Source organism: Barbatula barbatula (assembly GCF_947034865.1).
Source record: "Barbatula barbatula genome assembly, chromosome: 3".
Taxonomy (NCBI): Eukaryota; Metazoa; Chordata; class Actinopteri; order Cypriniformes; family Nemacheilidae; genus Barbatula; species Barbatula barbatula.
The window spans coordinates 21,090,439-21,107,031 of NC_136764.1; the positions used below are offsets into that span (position 1 = coordinate 21,090,439).

Below are 16,593 nucleotides of genomic sequence, written 5' to 3' on the forward strand. Positions count from 1 at the left end.
ACTATAACTCAAAGTGTTCAAGCGTCCAACTACACGCGAATAGCGCGATTTACCGCGTTTGGTGTGAACACACTATAACTCAAAATGTTCAAGCGTCCAACTACACGCAAATAGCGCGATTTACCGCGTTTGGTGTGAAGGCAGACATTTTCATTAGTAGTTCTGTGTATATAAGCGCGTGGAAGTCTGGACAGTAGATTTGATGGTAATGTGTGTGCCACAATAATGTAACCATCAGTACTTTCCACGATAGCAATACGCCGTATACTGACTATTTACGACCCAATAAAGCGGTTGTCTAGCTATGAGGTGTGCAATCTGCTGAAGGTTTTGTTTGACCCCATTAACTTGAGCCGAAGGCGCGAATGCGTCAAATACCTTAAACCGGACGTGACGTCAAATCTCGCAAAAACAGAAGATTCGTGTTGTTTCCGGACGTTCGGTTGCTTGTCACATCATCTCTACACATCGTCCCACAGCCTAGGATTCGTCGAACTGCCTCTGGCAGTAAACAAACGAGGTAATGTAAAATAGTCGGTGTGTTGCCCGGATTTACGTGCGAGGTTTGTTTTGCGAGATAACAATAATCCTCGCTGGCCATCTGATAGCCTTGTTGCTAGCTGGCTAGCGTTAGCTCATCATCTGGACGAAGACAAGGTTGCCAGGTCGAAATAGAAATAACAAGTCGCTTTTGGTTGAAAAAACAGTGTGCTAAAATCGAAAGGGGCTCGTATTAAATGTACATGATTTATTTGAAAGTGTAAATTGTTAACAGTAATATCTTAGGCGTGTGCGATTCATTTCACCATGGTTACCACAAGCGATCGCATTTTTACAACAACGTATTTAACGTTACTCTCTCCATTTATACTTATTGTCATGCGTTATGTTAAATTCAATTGTTGTATTAATAAGAATGCAATAAGAGTTGAGTCGTTCAGACGCTTATTACGTGTATGCCACATCCACAACTCATAACCTTTCATTTGCATATTCGACAAGACTTGCAGAAAGTAAAGCCATCCTTATGTTGTTAGTTCCTGAAATGTGTGTGGCACACACGTATGAATGAGTCAAAGACAAAATAGAGGCATCGCATGCTGCAGTCTTGGATCAGAAATGAAAACAGCCTGGTATCAGTATCACTGCACAGTACCAGGATCAGGCTGTGCAGTGCCCTGAAGGGGCAGTTTTATGGGGCACAGAGTCCTTCATTATTATTTGCATTGCCTCAGAACACCAGCTTTTCCTGTTACGCACTCCGATATGTTGTTATTGTGATTCAAAGGCAGATTATCCTTCGCCACGTGTGTATTAAGGAGTTAAACTGCAAGCATTTTCTTAGTTTAGAGAAGAGCACGATTCAAGATCAGAGTTTTTCTCATTTCTTTCTCCTTTCGGTTGCCAGCCATTAAAGTCGTCCCTCTGAAGTCATGTTGGAGTATTACCAGATTCTAGGAGTGCCGAAAAATGCATCTCCAGATGACATCAAAAAATCGTAAGTTTCTTTTGGTTTAACATACTGTAGATGATGTCAGATTCTAAACAGTGCTTTAATCACGTTATACAATCTACAAACACTAACAAAAGGTTTCAGTTGTCATAAATGTTGTTCGGCTTGTCCGGCCTTACCCGTTTCTCACTGTGCATACTATGTTGGCTCTTTCTGTATAGTTACAGGAGACTAGCTCTTAGGTGGCATCCAGATAAAAACCCAGATAACAAGGAAGATGCAGAACAAAAATTTAAAGAACTTTCAGAGGCGTATGAAGTCCTTTCAGATGGTAAGTCACGTCTGCAACTTAATCATGTTTCTTTTTTCGTCATTTACATGTCTGTCTAATGACGGACACGCTATCTATAACATTCTCTGTGTCAATATACATCTGAAATATACATATTTCAAGCTGTCGTGAGTCTGAGGGTTTTCTGTTGGACCTTAAAGCTACAAAATAATTTAAGTTGCTTTATGTTTGTCTTACATTCTTTCAGCAAACAAGAGGAACTTGTACGATCGATATGGTAAAGAAGGTTTATCAGGAGGCGGAGGTAATTGAAATGAAACAATGAATTTAAAAGAAACTGTGTTTGATGACATTGTATATTGTCAGTTGTGATTATCATAAAGCATCAGTTTCAGATCACCGGGCGCTAAGTTTGAACATGTTACATTTGAACAGTAGGTGGAGGAACACACTACAACGGTGACCACTTTGGATTCACATTCCGCAATCCAGATGATGTCTTCAGGGAATTTTTCGGTGGACGAGATCCATTTGCAGACTTCTTTGGTTAGTGTTTGTGTGTGTTGTGCTTTAGGTGTAATTTTGTAGTCCGTGTCATTCGTAAGTCTTTCGTGTATGGTTAAATCAAATATGCAAACATTTTGAAGTCATTTCACTTTTCTTCTGGGATTTTAGGTGGAGATCCATTTGGCGATGACTTTTTTGTTGGAGGTCGGAGGCATCAACGGGGCATGAGCCGGAGCCGGACAGGAGGGTCCTTTTTCGGAGGTTTTGGTGGATTCCCTCCTTTTGGGGGAGGGTTTACATCTTTTGATCCAGGTCAGCTGCTTGCTCGTTTATAGATAATGTGAAATGAAGATTTTAATTTTTTTATTATTTTCCAAAGCTTAATTTCTTTTTAAAAGTCATTGCTGCCATTGCTGTGTTTTCAACTGAATGGCTCAGACGTTAGTCTGTCAAAGTCCTTTAGGGATATTAAACACATTTTCATTGCATTTTACACTGACGTCATGTTCATTAATGAAAATGTATTCCATGTGGATACAATGAAAAATTAAGAAAGTTATAAGGATTAATAAATAAAGGTATAGACTGTTTCAGCGGCAGAAACATAAACAAACCCAAACTTCACTTCCAGCAGACCTCCGCAAAGAATGAGCAACTGTTGAGTAGTTTAAATTCAATTTAATACAATTAATATACAATAAAATAGGAATTCATATGAATACACATAGAATTATTAGCCACTAGCCAGGCCGATCAAAAAAACACAGACTGGAAGTTAACTTTGAGCCGGGCATGTGCATCCGATGAAACAGTCTATAACTTGATCCTTTCTTACTGCAGGTTTCACACCCTTTGGGCCCATGGGAGGAGGTGGCTTTACCTCCTTTTCCTCAACCTCATTCGGTGGTGGTGGTGGTGGCGGAGTAGGTGGGGGCGGAGGTGGCGGAGGATTTGGAGGCATGGGTAGCTTCCGCTCAGTGTCGACTTCCACTAAATTCATCAACGGCAGAAAAGTCACTACGAAAAGGTAAACACCTTTCCACAGCCCAAAGTTTGTAGTCTTAAGTTAGAAAAGCAACGTAAAACAATGCAAAATTCCCATCCGTATTTCATTGACACTCTATTTGTTTGTGCTTCAGAATCATTGAGAATGGACAGGAACGAGTAGAAGTGGAAGAAGAAGGCCAGTTAAAGTCTGTAACCGTAAATGGTAAGGAACAGCTCCTGCGATTGGAACACAAATAAGATAATGGAGACTTTTCAGCACAAATTTGAGCTCAACAAATAATGTTAGTACTGTCGTTTAGAGGTCTGTACATTTCATTTTCCTTCTTGTCTGTTGATTTGTTTGGGGTTTTTCCCTCTTATTATTTTTAGGTCATTATTTGGAAACATGTTTTGTTATTGTATTTATAAATGGGACTGTCAGTATTTTGGTGCAGGGTACGTGTTAATTTACTTGTGTTCGGGACCATAATGTGAGAGAACTTTTTCTTTCCGCAAGCACGTTGTTGTGTTGCAGTATCCTCATGAATGCACATGCCTTTTCAATAGCGCTTTTGGGCTGAAAGGTAAAAGTGAACTGCAAATTGTGCATTGCGCTTGAGTTACCTGACTGAGTGTGCAAGTGGGATACGTAACTTACTGTTCAAACCTTATGGCAACTTGTCTGATGCGTTTGTTAAATATTTCCTGTGTAAATGCTGGTAGAGTGCTAGATCCATTGTACTGATATGCAATTTTGTTTTATTATTATTAATAACTCTATTGTTTTGTTCTTCATTGTTGCATGTTATGAAAACAAATGTTGTTTATAGTTGTAACATCTTTACTAAATAACCTGATGAGAATCAGAGTTAATCCTATGACTGATATATGAACATTCACGCAACTTTGTGTACTTTGTAAAATAATTTGAACCTAAATAAATGAGTTTCATCCTTTTTGGGGGATGTGGCAGCTCTGCAGTCTGTGTAGTTTTGCTTTGACAAAGAGTGATGTTTGGTTTTCCAAATCCAATCATTGGGTAGTGTGTTACCGCTTGGTTGCTCAAACTAACAATGCTCGTACTCCTTTAGAACACTGCAAGTAATTGTATTGATTTTGAAAACACGCTCAGATAATGCGTTTTTGTAGCTGTGTAGAAAAACAAATAGCTATGTTTAGATCAAAAATCTGGTGTAAAGCAATCTGACATCTCTTCTCAGTTACACTCTAAATACACTCTTTTTTAATTGGCTTTATATTTAGTGCATTTACACTTTTAATGTAACACCATATTTGAAAATAGGTGAGGAGTCATTCATGGAAACTTTCATTAATAATCTATTAACGGATTCGTACACAAATTTAAGCATTATAACAACTGTGTTTATTAACATTATTAATCAACTGCATTGATAAATAAATACACCATTAAAATGTAAACAATTTTTACGTAGAATGACATTTTCTTCTCTATTCCCTTTTTATGTATCTGATGCTTTTCAACTCAAATGCCAAGTATGGCTGGCTGCAGTTCTGCCTAAATGCATGGCTCTAAACTAACAAGCTTTTACTTTTGTGCTCTCTAAATGCTTATCTCTGGATGTCAGAGGTAACGTATGCATAATGCAGACCTTTCGGGAGAAACTGACTGGTAATAGAAGTTGTAGCATTTTCCTGAAAAAAGGCAGGTGCTCTTCCCCTTCTTACTAAACCACACCCCTTTCTCTAGGAAGACCCCAGGAATTAGGCATGTTGGAGGGTCACAGACAGAAGAAGGAGCTCCCCAATGCTTCCTCCACCTCCTCACAACCCTCAAGACAGTCAGCTCAGAGAGAGGAACAAAATAAATCCACAGGCAAAGGTCAGATGATAGTTTTGCATCTTGTGTGAGTGAGAAGAATGAACCTTGACTCTTGTGATATTTACAAGTTGTGTATCCCAACAGAGCAAACTGGAGTCAAGAGGAAGAGAATGACAGTACAAGGAGAGACCAAAAAGACTAAAGAATCCTAAGATTGTCTCTGCATCTGAACTGATAAACTGTAATGTAGCGCGGGACTTTCTGAGTTAAAGGCGGGGTGTCTGATTTCCAAATTACGCTTGTTTAGACAAAGTCGGGCCGAGTACCAAAAAACCTTGTAGCCATTAGTCGAGCCGAGCGCGGACGAATGCGAAAGATGGGGTAGGGGTGTGTTTCTTTTGGAGATTTGAACAACAACAACTGCAAAGAGAAATCGGACAACCCGCCTTTAAGGTTAAATGAATATTCTAGCATTGTTTTCTTTTAGATCTAGAGTTAGTTTTAGATGTATTTCTTCCACTTATTATTGATAATTACAACAAATAAATGATCACTGTTCTGAATAGTTGTGAACCTGGCCTACATTTAAAAAAAGGCAACGAACATTTTTAATACAAATGTGCACTGAATGTTTGTGAATTTATGATTTAAACGATTGTATTCATTTATTAACACAGAAACAGACTTCATTCGGTAATGAAGCAGGTCTTCAGTTTTGAGTAAAATGACCAAACCATATCTTTGGTAACATTTGAGAGCATAACACATAACCTAACACAAGCTTGCAGACAAGATATGGATATAAGACAAGGTGACAGTATTTGTTCTGATCTTTATGTTAAACAGAAGCAAGTTAATACTGAGAAATATTAGCCACGTTATCACAGTTCATGTGTAAATGATGTATGTCATATAAAGAAATGTTCCACGTGACATCTTCAAAACTCAACAACTTTGACCGCCATGCCAGGATACTTAAAATACGAGTTCATTTCTTTCTGGCAGTCACTGCCCTGAGCAAAGGGCCCCATTTGCTCCTAGTGAGAAGTTTCTCCTTCAGCTCCTGAAAGACCGGAGGGCCATCATGATCTTCAGCCTCCGAACTGATCTCCATCTTCTGCACTATGAGCTTCAGTAGGTTGTGTTGCTTTTCTATAACATCTGACATCTCCTTCAGCCTGATGAAAAACAGGGATTAATGTTGGTGCTTCAGTTGGGGAACTCAAAATGGGAATAAACGTCAGTTAAGGTAAATGGAGAGTTATACACTTCTGTGTTACCTGTATTTCTGTTTGGTCAGCTCCCGTTTTATTGGAGTGCACTGAGGGGTACTGGGACTGAGACGGGTCCGGACCCTCTTCGCTTCATTCCCAAAGAAAAAACACTTTTTCTGTTTAAAAGTTAAAAAATGTATTCGTCGTTATTTGACCACACATCAGTCATTTAGAGTTGGCTTGCATTTCAAAATGTGAATGTGAATTGGCTGTCAGACCTTTCCTCTGAAGCATCTGTTTGGGAATTCTTTAACAGAGATCTGGTCCACCCTCTTCATAAACCAATAGGGAAGCCTTTCCTCCAGATTCGTGTGAAGTTCTATCTGTGGAGCGAGAGTGGTCAGCACATCACTTTTTCTCAGAAATTCATCAGGACACAGTATAATGATTTTCGTGTGGAAGTACCTGCATTGCAATACGCTTCAGGCAAGCATTCGTCTGAATCTCTGCTATGTCACCAACAGCCAAACCGATCTAAAAATCAACAACCGTATACGTGCGTCGTGTTACTGATAAAGTGTGCTTTTACATGTAAACCGGACCCATTTGTCTGTAGGACCTACCAGAAGGTTCATGAGAAGAATCGGTACGAGTAAGACAAACCAAACAAACATCGCCAGGGTCAAGTTGGGGAACGGAAGGGTTCCTTGCAGGAAGGGTTTCAGGAAATTTTCTTGGTAGTTGATTTCTCCTACCATCATGACAAAGGTCTGCATCAGTGAAAGGAACATCCTCCCAAAGTGTTGCTGTAAGATAAAACCCCATTTAAGACATGGCTTTAACCTTACAGTTTTTAAAGGGATAGCCCACCAAATAATGACATGAATCACTCACCCTCCAGTTGTTCCAAATCTGTATACATTTATTTGTTCAGTTGAACACACAGAATGATATTTGGAAGAAAGTTAGCAAAAGAGATTGCTACCTCAGTGTCGTATTTTGTGTTTATGAGAAGAAAAAAGCACTTTCTTCTATGGTAGTCGATGATGTCTTGAGGATATCAGTTGCTTACATTCTTCCAAGTATATTTCTTTGTATTCAGCTGAAAAAAGAAATTTACACCGGTTTGGAACTTGAAGGTGAATAATTCATGACAGAATTTTCAATTTAGGGTGAACTGTACTGTTCAGTCACTATTAAATTACAAAGCATATTTTTATATACATTATTATATATTACATTATGCATCCACTGTTTATGAGGGGGATAGTAAAAAAAATCTTTTATCATTTACTCTCCCTCATGTCATTTCAAACATCGATCTTGCTTTCTTCTGCAGATCACAAAAGATACTTTGAAGAACATTGGTAACCACACAAAGTGTTCCATTGTATGGACACAAAACCACTATGACATTTCTCAAAATATCTTCTTTTGTGCTTCACAGAAGAATAAAAAGTGTTTCGAACGGCACGAGGGTGAATAAATTATAACATGATAAATACTTTTTTATTTTGTGATGAACTTTCTTTGTCCAAGCAATGTTTTAGAACACTGACCTGCTCGATCATCAAGGCATAGAAGGACAAAGCAAATGCCAGTATCAAGTAAAAGAACAGCACGATAATGCTCAGCAGCGTGCGGGAGATCTCTCGAAACATTACCACGTATATACCGATTCGTTCAAACCTACAGTACAAAGACCAGATCATTTTTGAAGTCTCACAGATTATGAGTCCTTAAAAATGTTATGAAATGCTTTTGTATGTATAATAATAGTCCATACCGTTGGAGATAGAGGAGAAGATTGATCCAGGAGGTCAGAGCGGCCAGGGCTCCAGCCTGCCAGTGCCAGGAGCTCTTCACATTCAACAGGAGGGGCACCACGAACAGCAGGGCACATATGGCAGCGGTCCAGTCCATGTAGTTAGACAAATCTTGCAAATATTTCAACCGCTTCCAGAGACAAGAAACAGTGTCATATTTATTTATTACTAAAATGGTGGCGATGTTAAAGTGTGGAGTTCACAAACCTGTTGAGACATTTGCAGGATCTCTTTCCCAACTGCATACAGATTCATAGCCAGAATCAGGAACATGCATGTTGTGATTAAATAGGATTGCTGTGTGAATCAAAGAAAATCACGATTTCTTTCTTCCACAACATGCAACACTTTATTTTCCTCTGGATTTTCATATGGACTTAACCACATACGACCATGATACCTTGTATAAGGATGTGCAGACCATGTTGACTGATGTCACATTGTTGACAGTGTTCAGGGTGGGCTTCAGGTTTACGATGAGGTATGTTAAAGGAAACACCCCCAGCGCGTACACAGTCATATTCAGGAGATGTGCCTTGATGCCATAAGTATTCCTATTGAACAACACATCTGTTTAGCTCTGAATGTGGAAATACAGTCTCATTGAAATTTCACTTTAAAAAACGTACCATTTCATTTCCAAATATTTCTTGCAGACCGGATGGGTCAGCAAGCTAATCCGATTAAAATGAACCATAGCCTGTGGAAAGACAAGAGTCTCTAATCAATTCACAACTCAAAATGGAAGCCGTTTTAAAATATCTTCAACGTATATTAAAATGTGCCAACATTTAGTGCGTGAAGAGGCTTGTAGGTGATGTCTCTTTCCCCACTTGCTTTTTTAAGCTCTTGCAGTGGATACTGAAGCCACCGGAAATTGTACTCGATCTGTTTATAAATTAGCAAAAATGTGCAGATGTCAGAGGACAATTAAACACAGAAACTGTTATTGTAGCAGAGGAAACTTACAAAGTAATTACAGGAGTTTACATCTTCCTCCGATTCCTTTATGCAAGTGTCTAGAAGATGCTGAGGAAAATAAATGCAACGCTCTGTCAGTTCGAGGATCAACACATCGATTTACTTTACAGGAAAGAGAAACTTTTTTCTCACTTTAAAGGATTCCGGAAGAAACTCGATCATGTCAATAGCAATGCAGCGTTTTCCCGAGTTTGGTTTATACGTTGTCATAGCCTCTTCACACCTGTGTTAAGCAAAGATGAAATCAATGAAGACACGTCAAACATTAAAAGTCTAAAAAGTGGTTAAGCTGACCTATCACTCTCAATCACGGCATTCGTGACCTCCGTCCTCCCATTGTGTACAGCCTCGTGTAAGAAAGATGAATCGCACTTGTTCAGGGTAATCTTGGCTCCTCTGTATAACAGCAGTCTTACTGCTGCCACATGACCTGCCCGAGCAGCCAGATGTAAAGCTGTGCTCTAAAAAAATCAATATATGTATATAGAGTCATGTATTGATATATATTTCAATTTATAATATAAGATTAAACCGTCTCTTTTAAAAAATGCTTAGGGATGCATGTAGGCATTTAAGTAAAAAAGAGACATGCAAATATACAAAAAATCATGTGCACCTTCCAGTTAACCTTTAATTATAAATGCATTTTCACTAGTTGTCTTAGACTTTTGTTTTCCTCAATTCACTAGCCGAACTTGTTTATGCTTGAGCAAATTATGCAAACTGTTTTACCCCCTCTCCGTCCGTTTTATCGAGAAGCTTAATGTTAGATGCCAGTAACGTGTCCATGGTCTGAGTGTATCCTTCAGATCCAGCATGATGCAGACACGACCATCCTCTGTAGTCACTACGCATACAGTACAGGATAGAAATAAAACATGCTTTCATATTTGGTTACTTAATACAGTTTGACAAGTTGTGTGAATTGCAGGGTCATCGTTTGAGTAGTCTATTGGTATAAAATCCACAATCATTTTGTGTAATGGGGACCATGCGTTTTAACCATGTTAAAATATATATTGTAATGATTATGCTTTTACCCCTTTGTGAATTAGTGAAAGTGAAGGCCTGCAGGTTTGACTATCGCAACCCGGATCAAATTGTAAATAAATGTTAATTTACATTGCACGGAAGTATAGATAGCATACAGTTGAACTTTACAGTAGGCCTACCAGTTTCACTGGCAGTAGTGCCTGACAAAAGTTTATGAAGTGTGCGAAATACCTGTGAAACAACGCACCCTTGCGGAGCAGCAGCTCAACAACTTTAACATGACCCCCGCGGGAGGCAAGGTGCAGCGGGGTTAGTCCCTTCTCATCCCCTTCATTCAACAGTCTGGTGTCTGTCATCATCTCTACAAGCCTGTGGCATGTGTTGATCCTTCCATATCTCCACAAAAATAAACATTGATGCACGTGACTACAACTTCCTAAAATACTTAGAGTCTTTACGTCATTTCTGAATCCTCATGGTATAGGCTGTCAATTAAATTTCTTACTCGGCAGCAAAATGAAGTGCAGATTTCTTCTGTTTGCACTTTTGGTTGAGCGAGACTTCTAATCCCAGAATACTTTTCACACACTCAGGTATTCCCAGTCTGCAGGCATAATGAAGAGGAGTACAGCCCTCTATATCCTCATCACTCAGTAGCTCTCTCACACTCTCCTGCTGTAGAGATGGAATCCAAAAACACAATTGAGTCTTTTTACTCTTCCCTAACAGCAGATGGCAGCAGTGCTTGATTTTAAAACTAAAAGCACTGTACTAATTTACCTGCAGTACCTCTGTGGGCAGGTTTTTTAGACCCCTGGGTTGCAAAATGGCGAGGTGCAAGAAATTGCATCCAGATTTATCTTTTGTCTTCATATCAGCCCCTAAAAAGCAAACAGAATGTAGCACTATTTATTAAGTTGTCTATTTAAAACATTATTTTTATTGGAATTTATTGACATTTATTCAAGCAAGTCACCATGAGAAAGAAGCAGATTAACAGTTCTCCAAGCTCCACAACTTGTTGCCAGAAGGAGTGGTGAATGGCCTTTGCAGTCAACAAAGTCGATATCTGCACCCTGGAAGAACAATGCCTGGGTTTACAATGTCTGTCATGATATCAAGTTTATAAAAACAGTAAATCGGTTGTACCTGTGAAATGAGATACTCTGAGAGTTCAAAGTGATCAAAAAGTGCCGCTCTGTGAATGAAAAAGAAAAAGGTGAGATATTCTGGTTTGTTCCTTTCCGTCGTTAAACAAGCAAATGTAAGGCTGATGTACTTATGTAGAGGTGTCTGATTGGCCCCGTCCGTGATGTTGATAAGGTCACACACTTTATGGTTAGCTGACAGCATGACTCTAACAGCCTCGGTGGCACCCTGACTACATGCAAAATGAAGAGCGGTGGACCTGTCGCACTGTTAAATGAGATTTGTGTTACAATGGTAGTGCGGAACTAAACATCGCTGTTATGACAGGATCTTTTCTCACCTGCTGCTGATCAATTTTTGCTCCGTGTGCGATGCAGAGTTTAATAACGTCAAGATTTCCTCCACGGACTGCCAGGTGAAGTGGACTACAGCAAGTTTTATCCACATAGTTTATATGGGTGTCAATAGACAGACCGACTTCTTCCCCTGTACAAAAAATAACACAAGGCAAATACAAGGCCTTGTCACGCTTGCTTTGAGGTTGAAAATACACAGTAGGATAAGTGACTCGATATCTCGCCTTTCTTCAGAATGACCTCCATGGATTTCTTCGCTCCAGCGAATGCCGCAGCATGAATGGGAAAATGTCCGAGTTTGTTCTGACGACACAATTTTGCCCCATGTGTGAACTGGAGTAGAGAGTTAAATGCATTTTCAGTTATAATTATGCTTTTTGATAATACTTGACATTTAATAAGGTTATAATCAATGCATTTAATGGTCAAAAAGTACATCAGAAGTAGTAGCACATGTATACATCTGTACTACCTAAATTCTACATATTAGGACCTTTTTAAAGGGAACCGCCCTTATGACAACATTTCTAAACCATTTTTTCTTACAGTGCGGATGGCAATATACGAGCTAACAAGAACTGATCAGCATATATTTACGGCATTTATTGCATTTTTATATTCAAATTTGATCATATATACAAACACAACTATTCAGTGTTCATTTTGCATTAACTAATGTTAAGAGGTATAACTTTTGATCTGAAGTATTTGTCAATGTTAAAATGAACAGTAAATAAATGATGTAGAAATATTGTTCATTGTTAGTTTGTTAGTTTAACTAATGTTAACAAACGCAACCTTATTGTAGAGAGTTATGTGCTATCTTATAACAACTTCATCATACTTGAATCAAAAGTTCCTGTTTTATTCATTAGACGATTGTTAATGTTCATCTTCAGGTCTAGTATTTCCAACATCAGCTTACCAAAATCTCCAGAGCCACATGGTTATTCAAGCAAGCCGCCAAAATAAGAGGCGTGTTTCGCAAGTCCCCTTCCAGATTCACATCAGTTAGTGTATGTGAGACAAGTTGCTGTGTGAACACAACATATGTTGTATGTCTTTAATCCATGGAAGGCAAGTATAATAAAATCAAAACTATGGAAAGATGGAGAAAAGAACGAAGGACTCACCTCTACCAGGAAATTATTTCCTAAGCTGACAGCCAGATGCAGCGGCGACTGGTGGCTGTTGTTGAGGATGTTTGGATCAGCTCCCAGATTCAGCAGCGCAGAGCAACTCCGCGGCTGATCTCTCTGCACAGCCCAGTGCAGAGGAGTATTCCCCTCGTCATCCCTGCTATTCAGCTCTGAGGGTACAAACATTTCACTCTCATGATGCGTAAAACTAACTTTCTTTTTTTCTTTGTTCACCTGTTTGCTTGCTTGTAGTCATGCATCATTAGAGTATATCTTAGATACAGATATTTTATTGTTTGAGTAGATGTTTACTTGTTCTAACCCAACATATTCACTTTTAATTCCGTATTTCAGGGAAAAACGTGTGGTACTGTCACCTTGTTGTCCGGTGATCATCGCAATAAATCTAATGGTGCAAAAATGTCCCTTGGATGCAGCATAGTGCAGTGGGCTGGCACCGTTGTGGTCGCGTATATCCAGGTACCTGGAGTGCTTCTCCAGGGCGTCTGTGTTTCCTTGCATAGCCCACTAAAATCCAAAAGAGTTCAATACATGAAACAGTTGGACATACTGTTACACTGTAAGAAAAGTTTTTTCGATTGAATACTGAATAGATTGAATAAACAAATGAATGTTGATTTGAGGAATACCTCAAACACATCTGTGTGTATCTGGCTGCTGTCATCCCCATCCATAACACTGTCATAGGACTGTCTGGAAGTCTTGTTGACGTGTGTCATATCTGCACTTTTTAGTCATCCTGCAAATGTGAAAACCAAAACATCAACAAATATTCCATATCATATTATTATTTGTTTCTTAAATACCACTTTACATTTGAATGGCTTCCAAATACTGACATTTTTCAATCAAATCACATCAAAAAAGCTAATAAAATCTGATTTTGGCCAATTCTCACCCATTTGCTATCTCCTCTGTTTTGGCTTGATGTGCGGCTTTTTCGCTATTAGCGAGTGGGTTTTTATAGTGTGGAGAGATGTGTTTGTTATCAGATTACATTGTTCCACTCAGAAAAAGAGACGAGGAGGGATGGCCATAAACATATGATGTACCATTGCTAATGATGAAACTAGCTGGCTCCCCTCCGTCTAATGACACTTACCGTCAACTCAGAAACAAAAAATACACAAACATAGAGACGTTGAGAATCGAATTCAAATCTAGCTGTCATTTTACAATGTTTTATGTATGAAATTATACAATCTCGATTTTGTATAATTTACTCTAATTATATTTGATTTACTTGAGGGTTTTTCCTTTCAGTTAATTTGATGACCAGAGTAGGATGCTGCAGTTAAAAGGTAACATATTATTACCGGAGTGGTCCATTTGGGGTCTAAGATCATTTCCTGTGGTTACTACAGTGGCAAGTATTCAACACAAACAACCAATTTTATTTATGAGTCATTCCACTCAGAAGTAAACATAATTGTAGGGATTGCATAGTAAATGATGATATTCAGAAATGTAATGAAGCATTCGACTGCTCTTTTTAATAAAGGTAACTAAATGTTCAATTTGTAGAGCTAAAGTTGTGCTCGATTCCCAGGAAACATGTACCTACTAATGAAATATGAAATGAAAGTCACTTTAGATGCAAGTGTCTGCCAAATGCATGAATATAATGTACATTTTTTCTTTGGATTTAATGCATAATAGGCATGCAGACATTGCGATCACTTGGTGTGGAGCAGAAGTGACATGTTATATGAGGGTTACGTTTTTTTCAAGAAGCTCACAACGCAGCAAATTTCATTATGAGCCTTTGATGTTTGCTTTAAAAACCAAGCAATATATTGTTTTTCGGTCAAAGGATCGGTCAAGGATAATATAAATTAGAAGCATAATAAACCTTGCAGAGTCACCTCTATAGCAACAGACAGATTGTATATGATGCCATTTCCTCTTCATAATTGCCCAAAGTCCCCATTCAAATACAGTTTAGTTGCTTTATTGTGCTCAGGATAATAAAAAGGCCACTGTGAAGAGTTTTATGTTTTGTTCGTTGTCTTATCTTTGTTTAAAACAATTGCAGACGAGTGATTAGGAACAAGATATCGTAGGTTGATGTTACTGTTTTCAATCTGATGTAATGGCGCATATAAAATCAAATAGGACTTGCACTTTAGGGCCCAGTTATACATTTAAGTAACCCTGAAGAAATGTATTAGCCAGTTCAGGTCTGTTTTAAACTCAAAATGATTCTTTATTTTTTACAATTACAGGATGATTATAGGCACTACTGCAACAAAATGAAAAGCCAGTGATGCATATTAGGGGTGTATAGCCGATTTATGTATTTGCACTGCTACAGAGAATGATGGGAAATGTAGTTTGGCTGGCCAACTCTGTGGTTGTATTAATGTGACCAAGTGCCATAAATATGATTATTTTGACACCAAATGGCCAAACCGAAATAAACATGTAAAAAATCAATGTGGAGATACATCTTCACACAGCTAGATCAACTTTGGAATCTAATAGGCACATTGGATCGATGATAAAAAATAGGAACTAAAACAAGATTAAGATCTGTTGGTTTCTGAGAGTACATGCAATTAAAAGGGATAGTTCCCTTCCTCTACTCCCTCTTCACCTCTGACTGCAGGCCTGTGAATAGATCTACCTCCATCATCAAGTTTGCAGACGATACTATGGTTATCGGTCTCATCAGCACCGACGATGAGACTTCCTAAAGGGAGGAGATCCAGCACCTGGCCTCACTGTGCACTGACAATAACTTGCTCCTTAACACCACCAAAATGAAAGAACTCATTGTGGACTTCAGGAAAGAGTCAAGAGGCACATAGGACCCCATTCACATCAATGGGATGGCTGTCGAGTATGTCTCCAGCTTCAAGTTCCTGGGGATCCACATCTCGGCGGAGCTGTCCTGGATAACCAACACCTCCAGCCTGATCAAGAGGGCCCACCAGCGGCTTTTCTTCCCGAGGACACTAAAAAAGAACCAGCTGCCCACGGCTATCCTGGTGAACTTCTATTGCTGCGCAATAGAGAGCATCCTGACCAACTGTGTCACAGTATGGTATGGGAGCTGCTCTGCTGCAGAGCGCAAGGCACTGCAGCGGGTGGTGAAAACCGCCCAGCGCATCACAGGGATTCAATTTCCAGCCATTGAGGACATCTAGAGGAAACGCTGCGTAGAGCTCGCAGCATTTTTAAGGACTCCTCTCATCCCGCCCAAAGACTGTTTTCACTCCTGCCCTCCGGCAGGTGTTTCAGGTGCCTCCGGACCAGGACCACCAGACTGAAGAACAGCTTTTTTCCCAGAGCTGTCTCCTTCTTGAGCTCTGACCCTCGCTGATCCCACTGCCATCATATACGGCTTCACTCTCCTCTCCCCCCATGCACACCTTGCTAAGTCTTGTTATTTGCACTACTGGACTGTTCTGTGCTCTACTGGACGGTCTATACATAACATATACTGTATATGTTCATTTGCACTACCAGACTGGTCATTTGCAATACTGACTGTTCATTGCAGTACCTGCTGTTTACACATGCATATTTGCACTCCGGTACTTCATCTAAATATGCAATAACTTCTCCACTGAAATGTTGCTTATATAAATCTTGTCCATAATTTATTTGCAGCACGCTATATCCATTGCACTACTTTTATAACTGCTATAACTTATCATTGTCTATACCCATCTGTTTATAGTAATAGCCACCTGCATATTATGTTCATTTTACATACCCATCTGTAAAGTACTTCCATAATACAGTTTTTCTCCTGCACTTGCTGCTATTTCACTTTCGGTTAGCAAAACTACATTTCGTTGACCTGTCCTTTTACATGTGTAATGACAATAAAGTTTAATCTAATCTAGTTCACCATAAAATATAAATT

General features: G+C 39.1%; 2 protein-coding genes across 2 annotated transcripts; one reads left to right on the plus strand and one right to left on the minus strand.

The window, feature by feature from the left end:
• The first annotated feature begins 384 nt into the window (after positions 1 to 384).
• Positions 385 to 5,605, plus strand: dnajb6a (DnaJ heat shock protein family (Hsp40) member B6a). The gene is made up of 10 exons (XM_079452617.1): positions 385 to 520; positions 1,409 to 1,498; positions 1,675 to 1,784; positions 1,993 to 2,049; positions 2,181 to 2,291; positions 2,421 to 2,564; positions 3,093 to 3,279; positions 3,392 to 3,462; positions 4,969 to 5,100; positions 5,185 to 5,605. Exons 2-10 carry the CDS (start codon positions 1,434 to 1,436, stop codon positions 5,250 to 5,252), a joined length of 945 nt encoding a protein of 314 aa, XP_079308743.1. The 5' UTR covers positions 385 to 520; positions 1,409 to 1,433; the 3' UTR covers positions 5,253 to 5,605.
• Positions 5,601 to 13,662, minus strand: trpa1a (transient receptor potential cation channel, subfamily A, member 1a). The gene is made up of 28 exons (XM_079452618.1): positions 13,618 to 13,662; positions 13,349 to 13,458; positions 13,076 to 13,226; positions 12,693 to 12,868; positions 12,485 to 12,592; positions 11,784 to 11,892; positions 11,544 to 11,689; positions 11,334 to 11,470; positions 11,204 to 11,252; positions 11,031 to 11,130; positions 10,835 to 10,935; positions 10,560 to 10,729; positions 10,286 to 10,450; positions 9,794 to 9,908; positions 9,356 to 9,522; positions 9,194 to 9,284; positions 9,050 to 9,109; positions 8,870 to 8,968; positions 8,710 to 8,780; positions 8,481 to 8,634; positions 8,288 to 8,377; positions 8,041 to 8,210; positions 7,814 to 7,943; positions 6,878 to 7,060; positions 6,720 to 6,788; positions 6,533 to 6,637; positions 6,321 to 6,430; positions 5,601 to 6,218 (listed from the first exon to the last, which is right to left on the minus strand). Exons 2-28 carry the CDS (start codon positions 13,436 to 13,438, stop codon positions 6,029 to 6,031), a joined length of 3,306 nt encoding a protein of 1,101 aa, XP_079308744.1. The 5' UTR covers positions 13,439 to 13,458; positions 13,618 to 13,662; the 3' UTR covers positions 5,601 to 6,028.
• Between the last annotated feature and the right edge of the window lie 2,931 nt (positions 13,663 to 16,593).